At 43.5% G+C, this 19651-nt stretch overlaps 1 protein-coding gene across 1 annotated transcript in view; it reads left to right on the top strand.

Annotated features, from left to right (window-relative positions):
• RHOF (ras homolog family member F, filopodia associated) overlaps window positions 1–19651 on the top strand; it is a 70902-nt gene that overhangs the window by 30159 nt on the left and 21092 nt on the right. Inside the window, exon 2 of the mRNA XM_040416135.1 lies at window positions 1830–1917. Coding sequence (XP_040272069.1) covers window positions 1830–1917 — 88 coding nt within the window. The remainder of the gene's footprint in view (window positions 1–1829; window positions 1918–19651) is intronic.

Below are 19651 nucleotides of genomic sequence, written 5' to 3'. Positions count from 1 at the left end.
TTTTTCACCTCTCTAACTATCCTCCTGGCCAGCACAGGTGTCACTTTTGGCTTCCGACCACGTCCTCTCAGATTTTCCACAGTACCGAAGATCTTGTATTTTTTGGTCAAATGTAAATAAAAGCTGAGAATTTATTTTTTTTCCTTAATAATGCCTCTTGTACATCGTCTTATCTTTTTGGAGACACCTATGTCATTTCCCGTCAAAAATTACTTGCTGGTTAAATAAATAACTAAGTCAAAATTTGCCAGGGGTATGGATAATTATGGGCAGCACTGTATAGTCATTGTTGGCGTGTCTTGTTTTCATGTGGTTGTTGTGAATTGCCTGTCTTTCCCGATCTTTTCTATGCAGAACTTTTATTTTCTGCTTGTCCAGTATTAGAGTTACATGTTCAATCTTTGTCAGATGAATTATGCAGTATTAAAGAGCTTTTACAGGAGTATAATATTGATGGCCTAACTTCTGGATAGATCATCAATATCAGATTGGTGTGATGCTGACACTGATCCACTTACAGCTTAGGCTCCTTTAACGTCACTGTTTCTCCTTTCCGTTCTCCGGCTCCGTTGAGGAGCAGGAGGACGGATTCTGCAGATAACTGAGACCTAACTGAGCCTAAAGACCCCATAGACTATAATGGGGTCCGTTCGGTGTCTGCTCACAATATGATTTTTGAGCGGAGACTAAAGTCCTGCATGCTCGTCTCTGCTCAAAAATCATATTCTGAGCGGACACCGAACGGACTAGAATGATGTCTTTAGGCTCAGTTCTCTGCAGAATCCGTCCTTTCTGTTCTCCTGCTCCTCAACGGAGTCGGAGAACTGAAAGGAGAAACGGTGATGTTAAAGGAGCCTTTCCCAGAACAGCGCTGTTCATTATATAGTGGCTGTGCTTGGTATTGCAGCCCAGGCCCAAAAGTATCAAAAAATAATTTGTATTATATTTTTTTCCCCACTAACTTGATTTTTGCTTTGACCTAGAAATATAATCATTAGATTAGTGTGTACAGAATAAAGAGACAAATGGTGCTATTCTCTAAAACAGGGGTGCCCAACCTGCAGCCTGGGGGAGTCCTGGAAATGTAACCAAACATTTATGGTATACATTCTCAATATACCATAAATATTTCAGTTGGTAATACCCCTTTTAAGTTTTATTTCCAGGCTTTTGCATTGGTTTAGTCTCACAATGTGGCCCCCAACCAGGAAAGATTGTGCACCCCTGCTTTAGTGCTGCAGCTCCAGTACTGAGGCCAGTGATTGGCTGCGGCGGTCACATGCTGTATACCGCTATGTCACCATCAGCCTTGTATACAAAGACTGGGAGGAGGACTGGAGCTGTGGTGCTGGATTTGACTGGGGAGTGACAGTTGAGTATAGGAAGATTTTTAAAACTTTTTAAAATTTTCAGTTCGCTCAGACAGCCCCTTTTATCTAATGTCAAGTGCTCGCAGTGCACAAGGTCATTGCACATACGGTAATTCTAAATGTTGCATGAGATAGAAGGCAGAAACTTGACATCAGCCATTATAGTACGCTATTAGCCGTGACAGGATTGCCCATTCCTGGCTCACCATACCTGCTCTTGGCCTGTGTGTGGTACTTGCATCTCGGCTCCATTACAGATAGCGGCCGTGTGTTTCCAATTCTGTTTTTATCATTTACAGAGCATTGGTGCACAATGCTAGTGATGCCCAAATATCAGCTATATTACTGTACAAGGCAAGTTGATAGAGCCTTTATTCTGTGTAAGAGCTTGTTATTGCTTTTGTTTTTATGCATTGTGCTTCCATTATTAAGGACGTGGATGTTGTTTTCTCTTGGCAGCAATATGCACCGTCTGTCTTTGAAAAATATACCACAAGCATTAAAATTGGAAACAAGGAAGTCTGTCTGCACTTGTACGACACAGCAGGTATATGTAGCGATTTTTACTTATTTTTAAGATTTACAATATGTAGAAGAATACTAAAAATAATGAAATGAATTTTTGTAATATCTTCTATCCATTGTCTGCCTGGGTTCACATACTATAGCTTATGAGTATACCTTTATATATGTTTCACTTTGTAAGTTCAGTATTTAGTCTTCTGCAATGTCTTTATCAGAGTTCATCTTAAGTGAATTGGGAGAAAAGTAAACTGAGAAAATGCACAAACATATGCTAGCCGTTACTGCCTTCATCCACTCCTCTCCCTTGATTCTTTCATATTACCATTCCAACTGAGGAATAAAGAAATTGCCTGTCTGTGTCTCCGAAAATCAGCCATGGCTCCACCTTCTCCTGTTTGTCCTGGCTGCCCCAGGACAAACACATTGCTAATAGGCTGGGTTTGCAAACTGGTTGTGAATGCCGGCAGTCTGTTACGGCAGAGCTGGATCCCCTTTGAGTGGAATGGGATCTGGCTGATTTCCAGCATATATGCTGGCTTTTGGCCAGACAAGTGCTGCATGCAGTATTTTTTGTCCAGCATAAGTCTGCATATATGTCGTAAATCGTCCACATTCCTGTCTGATTTACGTTCTTGTCAATGGGGATCCAGCGGTGCATGGCGGAACAGACTGCCAGAGTTCACAACGCATAGGTGGGCCTAGCCCGAGCCACTCCATCTCAACCAGTAGCTGAAGAGGTTTGTTCTTTACAGAATTTCTACAAGACTTTTTATTGTCAGGAACATGCAGAAGATGATAAATCGTGCGGTAAACACTATCTGCTTTATACGTTTTATATAAAGCGGTTGTGTCAAGTTTGGAAGTTAACTCCATCCACAGCATAGGGGATAACTTACTGATCACTGGGGTTCTCACTGCTGGGACCCCCACAGATCCTGAGAACAGGGGTCCTGTTCCCCTGATCTGATGGAGTGGCGGGTTGGGCATATACCCTGTCGCTCCATTCATTCTCTATGGGAGCGCCAGAGATAATGGAGTACAATACTTGGATGTTTCTGGCACTCCTATAGAGAATGAATGGAGCAGCAGGGCACATGCTCCACCTGCGGCACCATCAGGTTGGGGGAACGGGACCCCAATTTTGGAATTGATAGTGGGTCCCAGCAGTTGGACTGCCAGTTAGTTGTCACCTACCCTGTTGAAAGGGGATACCTTCTAACTTGGTACAACCCCTTTAACTTCTAAGTAGGTTTAGTGTTCCTTTAATGGCTACTGGTTTAGAAAGGAAGATATGATATGATGGATATGAGAATGTTTGTTCTTGCCCATTATGTGGCTGGAACTGGTAAAACCGCCGCAGATTTATAGCCTCTGGGTGTCTGCTGGAATGAATGTTGCAACAATATGCAGGCAAAATAAAGGTCTACAGTTATCTTTTAGGTTGGATGTTGTGTTGACCAGTGTCTTTCGAGCTTAGCTGTCTATGGGAGATCTAATGCTTTTATTGTGGCCAATAGAACACAAAGCAATCGCCCCAAACCACGATTAAAGGGGTTGTCTGGGATTTAAATTAGGGGTGCACCGAAATTTCGGCAGCCGAAAATATCGGCCGAAAATGCACCTAATCCACTTCGGCCGATATTGTTACATATCGGCCGAAAATATGGGGTGTGGGATTTGTCACCCACCATCTGCGGGCGGGCGGTTTACTTTGTCACTGCATCTTTATTTTACCTTACAATCGTGAGGCTCCAGTAACTAACAACTCTGCAGGCAGAGCGGAGGCCGGCGTAACGTCACTTACTCACGTGACGCGCCTGCTCCGCCTCCTTCATTCATAAAGTGGGCGGAGCAGGTGCGTCACGTGAGTAAGTGACGTTACGCCGCCCTCCGCTCTGCCTGCAGAGTTGTTAGTTACTGGAGCCTCACGATTGTAAGGTAAAATAAAGATGCTGTGAGCAGCAGGGCCGGGGCTGTTATGGGTAGGGGGGATCGGTCTATGGAACTGCTATGGGGAGGGGGGATCTGTGCACTGCTATGGGGAGGGGGGGATCTGTGCACTGCTATGGGGAGGGGGGATCTGTGCACTGCTATGGGGAGGGGGGATCTGTGCACTGTTATGGGGAAAGGGATCTGTGCACTGTTATGGGGAAAGGGATCTGTGCACTGTTATGCCCATAACAGTGCACAGATCCCCCTCTCCATAACAGCGCCACCCACAGATCCCCCTCTCCATAACAGCGCCACCCACAGATCCCCCTCTCCATAACAGCGCCACCCACAGATCCCCCTCTCCATAACAGCGCCACCCACAGATCCCCCTCTCCATAACAGCGCCACCCACAGATCCCCCTCTCCATAACAGCGCCACCCACAGATCCCCCTCTCCATAACAGCGCCACCCACAGATCCCCCTCTCCATAACAGCGCCACCCACAGATCCCCCTCTCCATAACGGCGCCACCCACAGATCCCCCTCTCCATAACGGCGCCACCCACAGATCCCCCTCTCCATAACGGCGCCACCCACAGATCCCCCTCTCCATAACGGCGCCACCCACAGATCCCCCTCTCCATAACGGCGCCACCCACAGATCCCCCTCTCCATAACGGCGCCACCCACAGATCCCCCTCTCCATAACAGCGCCACCCACAGATCCCCCTCTCCATAACAGAGCCACCCACAGATCCCCCTCTCCATAACAGCGCCACCCACAGATCCCCCTCTCCATAACAGCGCCACCCACAGATGAATTTCATTCATGAAAAAGAATTATTAATAAAATCATTAAAAAAAAAGTATTTTAAAAGTATTTGGGCAAAAAGGCAGTTTCGGTTTCGGTTTCGGTTTTCGGTCAAGGGCATCCTGAATTTTCGGTTTCGGTTTCGGACCAGAATTTTCATTTCGGTGCACCCCTAATTTAAATATTGATGACCTGTTATTAGGATAGGTAGTATCTGATCAGTGGGGGTTTGACCCAGTGAGCGCTACACCCTGTTCCTGTGATGTTCATCAATCACTTGGCTTTTGTGCAGCTCGGCCCCGTTTAAATTAATGGGACTGAGTGCAATACCAAGTACAGCTACCATACAATCTATGCCAGTGTCCTCGGTATATTATGATAAGACCACAGCACCGTGCCGTCAAACAGCTGATCAGCAGGGGTGCAGGGATCAGATCTCTACCAGTTAGTTATCATGACCGATCCTGAGGATAGGTTGTCAGTATTCAACCCGGACATACCCATAATTTCATCCAGGCAGACCCACTGATGTTAGCATCAGAGCATCTCATGCTCCGATGCGCTCCCTTGCCCTGCGCTACATCGCGCAGGGCACGGGTTCTTTTGTTTACAGTGACACACTGCTGGGCGGAGGCTTCCACCCGGCAGTGTGTTCGGTGACGTCACCGGCTCTGATGGGCATGCTTTAGCGCTGGCCTAGCCGTTTTACTGGCTAGGGCAGCACTGAAGCCCGCCCATCAGTGCCGGGGACTCCACCGGGCTTCCTGGCAGCCCCATGGAGAGCCTATTAAGTCACCGGAACTCGGGAAAATGCCTTTGCCCTGAGTGATTCAGCGCAGGGCAAAGGAGAGCATCGGAGCATGAACTGCTCCAATGCTCAAGTCAGGGAGCGGCCTGGGTGAAAATGGAGGACAAGCCCTTTAATTCTAATTGTTTGGGCAATAGCCATAAACATAAAGGCGTTTTCAAACCTGCCAACTTTTACAGAGCTTTTCCGGATATTGATGATCTGTACCAGGTTACTGCAGCTCCCATTCAAGTGACAGGAGCTCTGCTTCCTGTTCCATTCAAAGTGCTAGTACTGATGGTGGAAGCTGCAGGGGACAGCTGATCGGTGGGGTGCCGGAGGTTGGACCCACAACAACCGGATTTTGGTGACCTATCCTGATGATATGTCATGAATATCAGGAGCCCGGAAAACGACTTTAATCTGAATTTTTTTTCTTTCTTTCCTGGCTGTAAGTATAACTCACAGGTGGGCACGTGTTATTAAAGAAAGTGACAGAAGTGGCTTAACGTGTTCCAAAATGGCTCAGAAAACATGCTTGATTTCTATTAAAACTGTACAACGACAAAAAATTGCTTTTACATTTATTTTTTTGTTGTTAAATCCTTAACCAAAAATGGACCCTCCTAATTCTCTTGTGTCAATTATGTATACAGTGTGTAACATGTGACATTGCTATAGCGCCAAATACAAAAAAAATATTTTAGCTTTTTGTGGATCTTCCTCCATTAGCTTTAGGGCTTGTTCACACGACCGTGCCGTGTTTTGCGGTCCACAAATTGCGGATCCGCAAAACACGGATGCCGCCCCCAATTTGTGGAACGGAACAGGATGCCCATTATAGAAATGCCTATTCTTGTTAGCAAAATGGACAAGAATAGGACATGCCTCATAATTTTTGCGGGGCCTCGGAACTGAGATGCTGTCCGCATCTTTTGCAGCCCCATTGAAGTGAATGCAGACTAAAACCACGGTCGTGTGAATGAGCCCTTAGAGGCAGCCTCTGTACATGGACAATAATCAGTACAGAATTATTATTTATTTATTTTTAGTAAAGGAGAGAATAATTTTTTTTATTTTATATTTAACTTTTTTATTGCTTTTACATTTTAGGAAGTACACTTTTTTTGTGTACTTTTGTTTAAATGTTACTATATTTTTTTTTATTTGCAACTTTAAGGCTGTATTTCTGGTGATGAAGCCAATGACAACTTTCCCCTCAGTTCCTGGACATAGAAGTTGTTCCTATATTGGTATGTTTAGGCCATACTGGTTTGTTGGGTCTTGCTTGCAGTTTGACAACTTTTCATTTAACAGTATAACTGGTTTGCTGGTCTTTTGAGAGTTCATGGTCTATCCCTCGATTACCAATCAGATAACCCAGTCTCTCGCCTATTTAAGCATGGAGACGAGGAATAATGTAATAGACGCATGTTTCTGTTGTGTCGCTCACTCCCCTCTGCTGAAGTTCTGCATAGTGGAGATGAACCAATGTTTTTCCTTAGACATGTATTTCCTGCGTTGTCTAAGTACTGGTCACAGGGAGACTTCCTGGCTTTTCTACTCCGTAGCTGATCTTTAATTTCAGACCTCACTTGTCTAGTTAGTACAAGACAAGACATTTCCTTGAATTGGAGGCTTTAACAATACAAGCACTGTAACAAGTAGGTCAAGATATATACCGAAAGAAGAGGAACTTTACTGAGTGATTATGGTGTCTGCAGCCTGAGATGGTTTCCTGCAGAGACGAGACATCTTATTCTTACATTCTTTTTTTGTACTTTTTATTTTTCTCTTTCAAACTTGTCAGAATTTACCATGGATGGGAAAGAGCCTATGTATCCTGTATAGTAAATTATTCTCACCTGGGACATGGAGACGGGTGTCTCTAGTGAAAACAGGCTGAAAAGGCTTGATCATGTTGAAATCCAACACGCATGATCCTTCTCTCCCCTGACATCAGGGAGTCGGGAAACCCCCGACCACAAACGCATGTCTAGAAAAAAAGTCCTATTCTTGTTCAAATTTTTGCGGAATGGACACTGCTGTGCTGCCCGCATCTTTGGAGATGAATGGGTCCATAAAAAGCATGGATCAGAAGCGGAATTAAACTATGTCCGTGTGCATAGGGCCTTAAGGATATCCTGACAGTCAGATGCGTTTGCAGGGGGAAGCTGCAGCCAGAGCTCTCTAGCTAATATAGGCGAGTCACAATAGACCTTAAGGGTGCACACGAAAAGGGGTTGCCGTGATAAAAAAATATAAATAAAAATTCAATTTAGGATACGTCTCCCTCTGTAGCTGCATGTTCTGTTTAAATTCTTTCTTTATTCAGATTTTGCAAGTTCAAAAAGTAATTCTGTTTTACAATAAAATGATAATGTAAATCGATATCATGAATGTAAATAAGATTGATATACATATGTAGCTGCATGTTCTGGCTACATATGGGAGTCCAGGGGTGCATCTGAGGCTCAGATAAAGTGGTTGCTGGACCACCCCTACCATACATCTACTTGTACGAAGAGATGCAGTAACAAAGCTGAATGGTTGTGGTCTGAAGTGTGTAGTCCCAGTAACTGAACATGATGGCTGCCATACTCCATTTGTCGTAATGTGCTGACTACTACTGAGACCACCTAACTACTAGCCATATATACATGTTGCTTTGTGTGTGGTAGCCAATATAAAACCACTTCAGCAAACGCGGACAACTCTGAGCTAACTTTCCATGAGTAATGCCTCTGAGGTTGACAGCACACAGACCAGCATTACTATATGCTTCCGTCCTATGCTACAGGAAGTATATGGTCAGCTTGATGAGTGTGGCAAGTTCTTGCTAAATGTTGCTTGCAACTCTGCAAGGTCGCGTTAATAGTGAAGATTCCTTTTTATGATTTTGCACAGGCCAATAGATACCATGTTACATAGCAGTGGAAACAAATTTGTTCCAACTGACAATATTAAAAATGAACGGGCTAAACCAGTACTGAGGCCCCTTCCACTTGCAGCTGAATCCATTGACTGTGCTGCCGTTCTCCTCTCGGGGCCGGTAGGTCCACTGTGCAGGGAACAGCTGGAGGGAAGTAAAGAATGCAACGGTCTGTCTCTAACAATGTGGCGTATTTTACGTAAAAGTAGAAAAATAAAATTAATGCTTGATCACAGTGAACAAACCTCTCTTTGGGCATTCTCTGTTCTTTTTCACATTTTATGTTGCTGCCTTGTGCTAAAATAAAAAAATATCACGTTTTTCCCGATCATTCTGCACTCAGTACCCCATAATGACAAAGTGAAAACAGGATGTTCAAAATATTGGTGATTTATTGGAAATAAAAAAAACTAAAATCATGCATTGACATACGTATCCAGACTCTTTACTTAGTAGAAGCACCTTTGGCAGGGATTACAGCCTCCTGTCGTCTTTGGTATGATGCCACAAGGTTTTCTCAGCAGGATTTGGGAATTTTCTGCCATTCTTCTCTGCAGATCTTCTCAAGCTCTTTTAACTTGGATGAGCCATATTCAGGGTTTCTTCAGAGATGTTTGATTGGATTTAAGTCAAGGCTCAGTCTAGTCCACTCAAGGACATTCAGAGTTGTCCCTAAGCCACTCCTGTGTCTTGGCTGTGTGCTTCGCTCAGGAGTGTCAAACACATTTTCACGGAGAGCCACCTCAGCATTATGGATGCTTTCAAAGAGCCAGGTTCTGGAATTCAGACACCAGAGTCTACTGTGCAGTCCTATGTAACCCCACAGAAAACAGTGATAACTCGGAGTACAGATAATGTGGTCCATGTTAGGTGCAGTCCTATGGAAATAACATCCCCAGGTAACTTACATCACTACCTTCCCTCCAGCCCCTCCAATGTACAGTCCCATGTAAATAACATCTCTCCCCTCCCTCCAACAAACAAGCTTATGTAAATAGCATTATTCCCTACTTTCATCTCCCTCAGTTATAGTTCCATGTAAATGACATTAATCCCCTCCCCCAACCCCCTCCAACATATAGTCCTATGTAAATAACATCACTCCCTTCCCCCAGCCCCCACCAACATACAGCCCCAACCTCCACAAAGCCCTTTCTACCTTGTGGTCAGGCCATCTTTGTGTTCCCTGGGGCCCACACTGGTTGGCAGTATTGCAGTCCTGCCGCTACTCTGCTCGCTAGTGGCTGGCGTGTCAGTGAGATTGTCACATGACATGTTAGGGATGTCACTAGGGGCAGGCACTGCCTGGCTTCTAGTAGAAGCAGCATACTGCTCCGGTAGAGCAAGCAGTGAGGAGGTAACTCTGCAGGAGGGAGGAAGCTCTTCTAAGTGCAGCGTTCAGTCCCTTACTGCCATTAGTTGAGTGCTGCTGGTGCTGAAGACCACACTTGGATCACATAAAATGACGTGCCAGGACCGATTTGGGCTGCGGGCCTTGAGTTTGACATGTGGCTTAGAATAATTTAGGGACACTTATCAATAATGGTATAATTTGCGACTTTTGTCTCAGACCCGGGACATTTTTGTTATTATTTTGTTTTTGTTGGATGTCAATTTACTGTCAAAACCCTGTTTAGCTCATGTATCTCTTATATAAAAATGAGTTTTTCTGTCTGTTCTTTATGTACGACTGAACCGATCTTCACCAAATTTGGCACACAGGTACATCAGGTGTCCGGGAAGGTTCTCTATGAGATATTCCCAAAAAATGACCTGCATTAGCCAATAGAAGCCTGCAAGTCTATCTCTTCAAATCCCAACTACCATACACACAGTTTTACTCCAGGTTTCCATTACAACCCAGCCATTTTTCTTCACTTTAAGCCTCTAGGAGCAGAGAGGGCGTTGCACCTGCTCCTAAAGGCTCCGTTTGCCCACCTCTTTTCACGCCCTTCTTCTCTTGATTGACAGGGCCAGGGCAGCGCTGCTCTCCTCCCGCCGGCCGTGTCTGCAGTGTAAATCTCGCGCCGTTCAGTATTTGGCGCAGGCGCAGTGAGGGAAGGACGCTCGGTGGCTGCTGGCTTCCTCACTGCGCCGAATACTGAACTGTGCGAGATTTACACTGCAGACACGGCTGGCGGGAGGAGAGCAGCACTGCCCTGGCCCTGTCAATCAAGAGAAGGGCGTGAAAAGAGGTGGGCAAACGGAGCCTCTAGGAGCAGGTGCAATGCCCCCCCCCCTGCTTCTAGAGGCTAATTAGCATATTATAAAAGTTCGTTTTTCTCAATAAAGGCTTTAGGCAGTGAGACGGCACTAATATAGTGATGTTCAGCTGACATTAGCACATCGCTAATGTCAGCCAGCTTGATCCCCATTTTTCAGGTGACAGAAACCCTTTAAGGATTACCCGCTGTAAATATACAGCGGGTGGTCCTGGTAATTAAAACTTGCCCCATTATATATTTTACTGCATCAGTAAGTTGGCTACCCAAGCAGCATTGCTGCTGCCTCTATGGGGCCCAATGTTTGTGACTGAACTTGAGATCCTAGCAGTGTCGACTGTCACTCAGACAGAGCTGACTGTGCGCCCCCAGGCAGAGTGGAAAATAAGGTCTTAAAAAGAAATGTCATTGTAAGCTAATGTTCTGGAATGGTCTTTTATAGATATAAAAAAACTAAGTAAACAGTGCCCCTCCTAAAAACTCCATTAGCCCTGTCCATTAGCACCGGCCCATAACTAAATACATTATATTATAACAAAATACAAGTTCAATCACAGAGAATAAAAATACACAGTTAATGTTAGTGTGACGCTATATGATTATTTAAAAAAATTCTTTTTGAAACCTATATATTTTTTTTTTTTTTTACTATTTTACAGACTACAAGCCTAAGGCCTATTGCACACGACCGTATGGCTTTTTCAGTGTTTTGCGATCCGTTTTTCACGGATCCGTTGTTCCGTTTTTTGTTTCCGTTTCTGTTCCGTTTTTCCGTTCCGTTTTTCCGTATGGCATATACAGTATACAGTAATTACATAGATAAAATTGGGCTGGGCATAACATTTTCAATAGATGGTTCAGCAAAAAACGGAACGGAAACGGAAGACATACGGATGCATTTCCGTATGTGTTCCGTTTTTTTGCGGACCCATTGACTTGAATGGAGCCACGGACTGTGATTTGCGGGCAATAATAGGACATGTTCTATGTTAAAACGGAACGGAAATACGGAAACGGAATGCATACGGAGTACATTCCGTTTTTTTTTGCGGAACCATTGAAATTAATGGTTCCGTATACGGACCGTATACGGAACGCAAAAAACTGCCAGTAAACGGGAAAAAAAAACGTCCGTGTGCAATAGGCCTTAGGCTGTATTCACACCAGTACTTTAGTTTGTTGTTCTGCCCTGTTACCGTTTTGTTGTCTGCCATCTAGACACAAGTGGCACCTTCAGTACACACCTCTGTCTCTGCTCGGACCATTTCCAGGTGCTTTGCAGAAGGAAATTTGGAGTCACTGCTCCCATTACATGTCCTGCCATTGACTGCCAGCCACTGTAGTATTCAATTGCTGTGATCTCTAATGAGACCTAGACTGCTAAGGACTGGAACCAGATAGGGTTTAGCAACGAATCGGGTTCTGTTTGGGATCCCTCAACTGTTATGTTCGAATATGGACGCCTCATGGTTAGCGCTTCAATCCTGTGGTGCGACACCCTACCCCAACTTCTGGTGTGATGATCTAGGAAGCAATAGTATATGACAGTCGGTCACTGGGGAGTAGCGATTTATGTACAGGAGATCCCGCAGCCACGTGTTGCTTCTCATGGCAGGGCCAGATAATGCTTACCTACCGACACCCACAGGTCACAGGGATGTCTCCCCCAGATTACAACACTTCCTTGGCCTGCACAGGCGCCAGATTTATCACCAATCGAGCATTTATGGGACCCTCCGGCACACAGGGCACTAGAGCCTCCTCTCAAGTGTACATTTTTTGCAAATAAACATACCCTTTCTAATATTGTAATCACTTACATATATCAAAAATACATTCACACTTGGCGTTCGGTTCCAACAACTTCTTGGTGCATTATTATTTTTCTCTCAATGGGTGTATATTTAAGGCTATATGTAAAAATGATGAAAAAATAAAGCTGTATTGGTCACAAAGTATAAAACTATAAAAAAAAGTTAGTTATTCAACTAGCATGAGCTTAAAGCAGCTAAAATGTGTCTGGTCCTGAACCAATATATCCTGCCCTGAACTGGTTAAAACTGAGTACCTTTTCATAAATTTTTACCCCCTCCCTCCTTAAATTCATCTGATGAGTAAAACTGTGAGCATCTTGGGAAGGAAATTCCCATTTATTGATTGATTCAGAGTCTGGTGAGTTCATCCATTCTTTATTGTTGGCCAGTATTTTAGCACAATACATATTGTCTTGTTCAGTGATGATCCATAGTCTCATTATATCGTTTTATAACTGGGAACAAAAGGACAAATGAACGCCAACAGGCTATTTATAAAGCCTCATTCACACGTCAGTGTTTTGGTCAGGGATTTCAATCAGTGATTGTGAGCCAAAACCAGGATTGTAGCATCCACAGACATAAGGTATAAGGGAAAGATCTGTGCCTGCACCGTGTTTAGAGCCGCACCTGGTTTTGGTTTAAAACCTCTGGAAATCACGGACCAAAACCCTGACCGTGTGAATGAGGCTTAAGACAGGGGTGCACAGCCTTTCCTGGTTGGGGGCCACATTGTCAGACTGAAGGAATCCCAAGAGCCGAAAATAAAAGTTAAAGGGGTATTACCAACTGAAATTCTGTATTTATAGCGTATTGTAAATACAGTATATGCTATAAATGTCTGGTTACAACTCCAGGATTCCCATCTAATGGGAGAATACATGAAAAATATATGTGAGCAGCCACAAGACATAGACATGCATGTCTGTTACCATATGGTTGGGGGCCACACAGAATGATATTGAGGACCACATGTGGCCCCCGGGCCACAGTTTGTGCACCCCCTAGTATAGGATTTGTCACCAAATTCTGCTATTGCTCTTTGCACTATAACTGTTTTGTGTGTGTTTTAGCGTTTTTTTTCCCAGCAGTTTAAAATCTTGCAGCATCCTGCTGTTGCGGGGTGGGATTTAGCAGGCGAGTCTTATTTTATCACATTCTTTTGCTATATTTTTTTAAACTTTGTGGGTGACCCCTTCATTTATTTAGTATAGTAGCCGTTTATGCTGCGAACCTGCACTTCCAGAGAGAGAGATTTATCTAGACTGGCGCCTTTTGCACTGATCTTGACATCCCCTGCGCCTCCTGCTCAGGCAGTCCGTGCACCTAAACAGAAATCTACGGTAGCCCTGAGCTGCCATAGATTTCTGGCTTCATGTGCGTCAAAAAACTGCTGTAAATTGGGATTAATTTTGTTGCTGTGACTGGCCACGCCCTTCCCACCCTTGCCACACCCCCTTTTGGAAATGTGGCGAGGGCAGCATAAAAAAGCCACTTGCAACAATTTTTCAAAAAGTCTCAAACACCAGTGTTTGCAACTTTTTAATGCCACTTTTCTGGCGCAGAAAGATGGTGAATCACTCCCATAGTCTTGAATCCTCTATCTTTTTCTATCTGTTACGTTATTACTATTATTAGTGTCTCTCAACTGTCTTGTGGCTTTGGGATTACTATTGTGCGCTGGTGGCTCCAGCAATGTCATATTTCGTGTGACTGAAACCTGTTGCTGGACAGTCACTGGTAGTCAACATTGGTGTAAAAGTCTCCTCAATCAGTCATATCTTATCTATGTTCCCTATTCTGTATCATTTATGTCTGAAAGGTTTGGGGGCCTCTGGTCTAAAGTATACAAGCTATACCATGTACTTGATGCTTCGCATTGACCATACTGGGGGTCAAAAAAGCCTCCAATGGCATTGCAGTGGAGTTTAAAAAGTCTCAGACCTGTGGCTTGTAACTTTTTACAAGAGTTTCTGGAGTAGAGGACCATTGTAAATGACCCCCTATGGATATGAAGTGTTAAATGTTACCCAAGCCGTATTTGACTTTTAGGGTTTAGCCACAAGATAACATTTGCAATGTAGTCACCTTCTTGGATGGTCAGACTGATATAACACAATCGTGATTTTGAGAAGGTGATCATCAGATATCACCAAACACTTCCCAGTATTGGGCTCAGTTTTGGACTAAGGCTGGCCATACACATTAGATGGCTGTCGGCTCCACAGTCATTCCTCCAAAGGATTGGGTATGTTGATGGCATTTGTGTATGCCATCATAAATTGTGCCTAATTTGCATAGTATTTTGTCCTTCTTTGCTTAAACTATTCCTTGTGCAGAAGTCACATTTATCTAGGGGTGTGCTTGTGCTTCTGCTAGGATTTGTAAATTATTGACTTAACCTGCATAATCCAGAATTAATCCACAAAGCAAGAATATTGTCAAGTAGAAAGCCTGGCGCATCTAGGAATGAGTGCTGCTGTTAAATCCTATTGGGGTAACCCCCCAAGAACAGAAACTGGGCATGTGACCCATCAGTATATCATATGGGACAATACTGTAGTGTTTATATGATTGCAATTACTTTTATTATTGAGGTTCACGCTGGCCATATGATCACTCCTTGCAGGAGTCTTCTATTTAGGACCATGGACTGGATTGGATCCTGTTTTTTTTTTTTAACAAAGTATATGAAATATGCTAAAAAAGAAAGCTACAGTTCTACTGCCTTGCAAAACTTTACTAGGGACAGCATTGGTATGCAGATTATGGTTGAGTACTCTTGTCTTGTATTAATAGCATCAATTTTCTACTCATTATGACATACCTTGCCCTATGACAATATGAATGCGATCTGCAGAGGATTAGATGGATTACAACCTATTGTGTAGAAGTGTAATTGCTGGATACGGCCCAGCAAAGTTGTCGAAAAAAGGTGCACCACCCGATGCTATATTTACCATGCAGAGTATTGGGGAGGAGTAGGTTTACATATTTACAGCCGCTCAGGGACATTCCTTCGTGTCACAGAATTACCGATTTGTTAGAGAGAAAACCAGATTTTCTACAGCGACTCCAACTGCGTGACTTCTATTAATAACTGTATTCTGCCCCAGAGTTATCACAACTGGATTTTTTTTTTTCCTACTATAAGAGAAAGTGTGATCTTCCAAAATATAGTTATTAAAAGACATAAGAGGAAAATTAGTTGTGTTGTCAATGACTCTTGGGAGAGTCACGATCAACATGAGTCGGCTCCAGAAGGTTGTTCTCCTAAGCCTCTGTGCAGGTATAGGACTATGACCTGTGTATTATCCTCCACCAGTAAGGTAGTAAATGGGGAAGAGAGGTTTCTGATGCCTCTATAGTGACATTCACCCCTGAGGTGCTACTTGCAGCTACACCGTATGTTTGAGGCCAGTCGGTCATAGATGAGAGCTACACATGAGCCCTCAGCTAATGGGATTCAAATAATACAAAGTCACAGCTTGCAAACGGACATCTACATGCTGATATGACCTGGATGTAGAGAAGATCTGGGTGCATAGTTTTCTTATCACTGATCACATAGTTTACATATTGTACAATACTTCAAATACTTTATTTTTTATTTTTTATATATATATATATATATATATATATATATATATATATATATACATAGCTCCACTCCATTAACTTATTGTGCTTCAGACTAAGTGTTTTGGTGTAAGTAGTGCTTAAAATTCCAGTACATCTGTGAAGCAAGAACCTTGAAGGACGCTATGCAGCAGAGTAGTAATTATGCAAGTGCAAGCCCGGTCAGGGTGGGGGGATGTAACCTGCCATTACCAGTGAACTGTGCTGTAAGCCCTTGTGGGTGCATGAAGGTTAAAAAGGACAATACCTGGGAAAAAATGTATTTTGTCTTCTGTGAAGTGTAGGATACTCTGCAGTGATTTAGTTGTCTATGTGCCAGTAACATGCTTTTACATTATCATTTAATTAGTCTTGTATTGTTTGACAGGGTGTGTATTGCCCACTTTTGATAACATGCTATCAGTTTCTGTAAGTGACTTGCATACTTTTAAATTTCAGTTTTCCTCTATAGCTTTTACTTTGTGCATCTGCAGACTGTTGCTTTCTGCTTCACAGTGAGTTTGTCCGAGAGCTGCTTGATCTGCGGCCCTACTCTGTACTTTCCTAACAGCTCATAAACACTCATTACAGCTAAATTCTTATCTGTTTAATAATGATTTGGCTTTAAGTGAGTGTTTAGGAGCTGTCAGAGCTTCAGGGGTAAGGTTTACAGATTAAGCCAATAGCCTGCAGATCCACTGAAAGTGAAAGTTGTAGAAGAAATTATTATTATTTTTTTAAAATCAGATAATATTTAATAGATTTTTTTTAAAAATAAACAAGCCTGTATTACAAGTCATCACGTCAATTGCTTCGGTCTGTACAGTACCATATCATTGTTTACAAAACATATAGCGATTGACAGACAAATATTTTGTTATAAACAAGGTACCCCCCACCCCCAAAACTAGAGAAACTTTTTAGGTAAAATAAGCGTGTAACATACGCCTAGGGACAAAATCCCCACTAATAGACAGAAGACCCAAAGTAAGGAGGATCATAAGTAATGGCAGACTAACACTCCAGTCACTGAAAAGGATTGCAAATAAGATCATGATAGATATCCTAAAACACACGTTAAGTAGCTCACTAGGGACGCTCAGCAGAAACCCTGAGTCCACCATGAAGGGTCAACCATGGGCTACATACACCAGATTTGTCTATCCAAGGGCCCCAGATGTTGTCAAACTTAGAGAGGCAGTTACGCTTCATATATATCCCCCTTTCCAGCCGTATAACCACGTTCATCCTAGCAATAAATTCAGAGATGCTCGGGGGAAGCGCCTGTATCCACTTAGCAGCCAGAGTTTTACGTTCTTGATACAAAAGTCTATTAATACCAATCGTAATATACGGTTGCAGATCATCAGAATCAAATATCCCAAGTAGGCACAGTCTGGGATCCAGTGCGTAAGTAGCACTATAAATTTTGTTTATCAAATTGACACCCGTCCAATACACCTGTAAGGCCGTACAACTCCACATCATATGGAACACACCAGCCGCATCTTGGACAAGAGGAATCTGATCTAAATCCCACCTGCCACAAAAAGATTGGGGTTTTATAGACCCTGTGAATCATAAATAGTTGAGACAATCTAGCAGCTTCACTTAGGGACACTATTGGAGTCAGTGCAAGCACATCCTCCCACTGGGAATCGGTGATAGGGCCGACATCCGCTTCCCATTTTGCCTTAACTGTAATTGGGAATTTTTTCAAATATTCACCTAGTAGCTCCCTTGTGCGTAACAGAAATAACCCCCCTAATAGAGCCCTGCTCCACCAGTTTGGTAAGTATTGGGTGATAAACAAGTCTCACAGAGGACTCTTTAAATTGTGAGTTCAAAGCATGTCTTAACTGGAGATATTGATAAAATTGCGAAGATTATAAACCAAACTGAGAACAAAGTTGGCTGAACTGTTTTAGGACACCCTGAGAATAAAGCTGTCGCATATTCCACAACCCTTTTCGCTCCCAGACAGAAAATCCCTGTAGGCCGACAAGTTCAGCCAAAGCAGGATTGTTCCAGACAGGGGATAGATTCAATAGGCACGGGACTCCCAATATTTCCCTAGCTTTTCCCCAGGCTTTTCTCATTAGTTTAATAATTGAGAGGGATTTTAGGGGGTCAGGAATGTTTCTCTCCAGGATCGAGAGGGGAGGGCGATGTCCCGTTACCCAGTTTCAGTTCCCCACTCCTTTCCACCGTTCCCTGTGCACTCCAACTTTTGAAATGCTGCAACTGAGCCGCCAGGAAATAAAGGAAGGGGTTAGGCAACGCCAAACCACCCATTTCTTTATCCCATTGTAAGGTTTCATACCGGATTCTACTATATTTATTCTTTCCCCATACAAATGAGCGAAAAATCTGTTGGATCTTATAAAAATGGTGCATGGATATCCATACCGGTGAGTTATGCAGGATATACAAGAACTGCGGCATTAAAATCATTTTAGGAAGGTTACCTCTACCTATCACAGAAAGTGGAAGCTTATGCCAAGCATTCGTCTTTAATTGAAACCTCGCCAGCAATGGTTGCAGGTTGTCAGTGATAAACACATGGGGGTTAGCCGAAACATTAATGCCCAAATATTTTAAGGAGGAGACTACTTTTAAATTAATATGATCCAAGCTAAGTGATTGCGGAAGGGGGGATAGTGGAAGGATAACAGACTTGTTCCAGTTAATGTATAAGCCAGATTGTCTCCCAAAGTCTGAAATTAATGAAATAATGGGGTCAATGGAGGAAGCCAAATCACCCACATATAGTAACATATCATCCGCGTATAGCGAAACTTTTTCCACCACATCGCCTCTTCCCAAGCCTCGAATCATAGGGGTAGAGCGTAATATACAGGCCAAGGGTTCTATAGCAATGGCAAATAAAAGGGGCGACAAGGGACAACCCTGTCTAGTGCCCCTCTCCAATGCCATCGCTGGGGACAGTTTCCCATTTATTCTAAGTCTAGCTCTCGGCTGAGTATAGAGCAATTTTACCCAATTAATAAACCCAGGACCAAACCCCAGCTTCAACATAACCGCCCATAAGTAGTCCCACTCAACGCTGTCAAAAGCTTTGGCAGTGTCGATCGAAACCACTGCAGGACTTCTCGCCTCCCCGAGTATTTCCAACTGAAGGTTGAGGAATAGCCGTCTAAGGTTTATGGATGTGGACTTACTGGGCATAAAGCCACACTGGCCCTCATGAATAACATGGGTTATAACAGTCAAAAGTCTATTAGCTAGTACTTTAGCCAATAACTTAATGTCCACCGTTAGGAGCGAAATAGGCCTATAGGAATCCACCACAGTAGGGTCCTTGCCTGGTTTGGGGAGTACCACTACCAAGGCCTCTTTCATAGAGCTCGGCAAGATACCTGCCCTAGAGGAGTCATTAAAAACAGTTAGAAGATGCGGAAGCAAGACCTCCTGATGTTTTTTTTTTATAAAATTCCCCCGGCAGACCGTCCCCACCAGGCACTTTCTCGTTAGGAAGAGACTGCACTGCCAATTCCAGTTCCTCTGGTTGAATATCACCATCTAGCATCTCCCTCTGTGCATCTGACAAACTGGGCATCTGGATCTGACGTAGATACCGTTCCCTAACCCCCCTGAGTGACCGATAACCTGGACTTA

The sequence above is a fragment of the Bufo bufo genome, chromosome 2, assembly GCF_905171765.1.
Source record: "Bufo bufo chromosome 2, aBufBuf1.1, whole genome shotgun sequence".
Taxonomy (NCBI): Eukaryota; Metazoa; Chordata; class Amphibia; order Anura; family Bufonidae; genus Bufo; species Bufo bufo.
The sequence above is the reverse complement of the archived record's forward strand: the minus strand, read 5'-3'. Positions and strand labels throughout refer to the sequence as shown.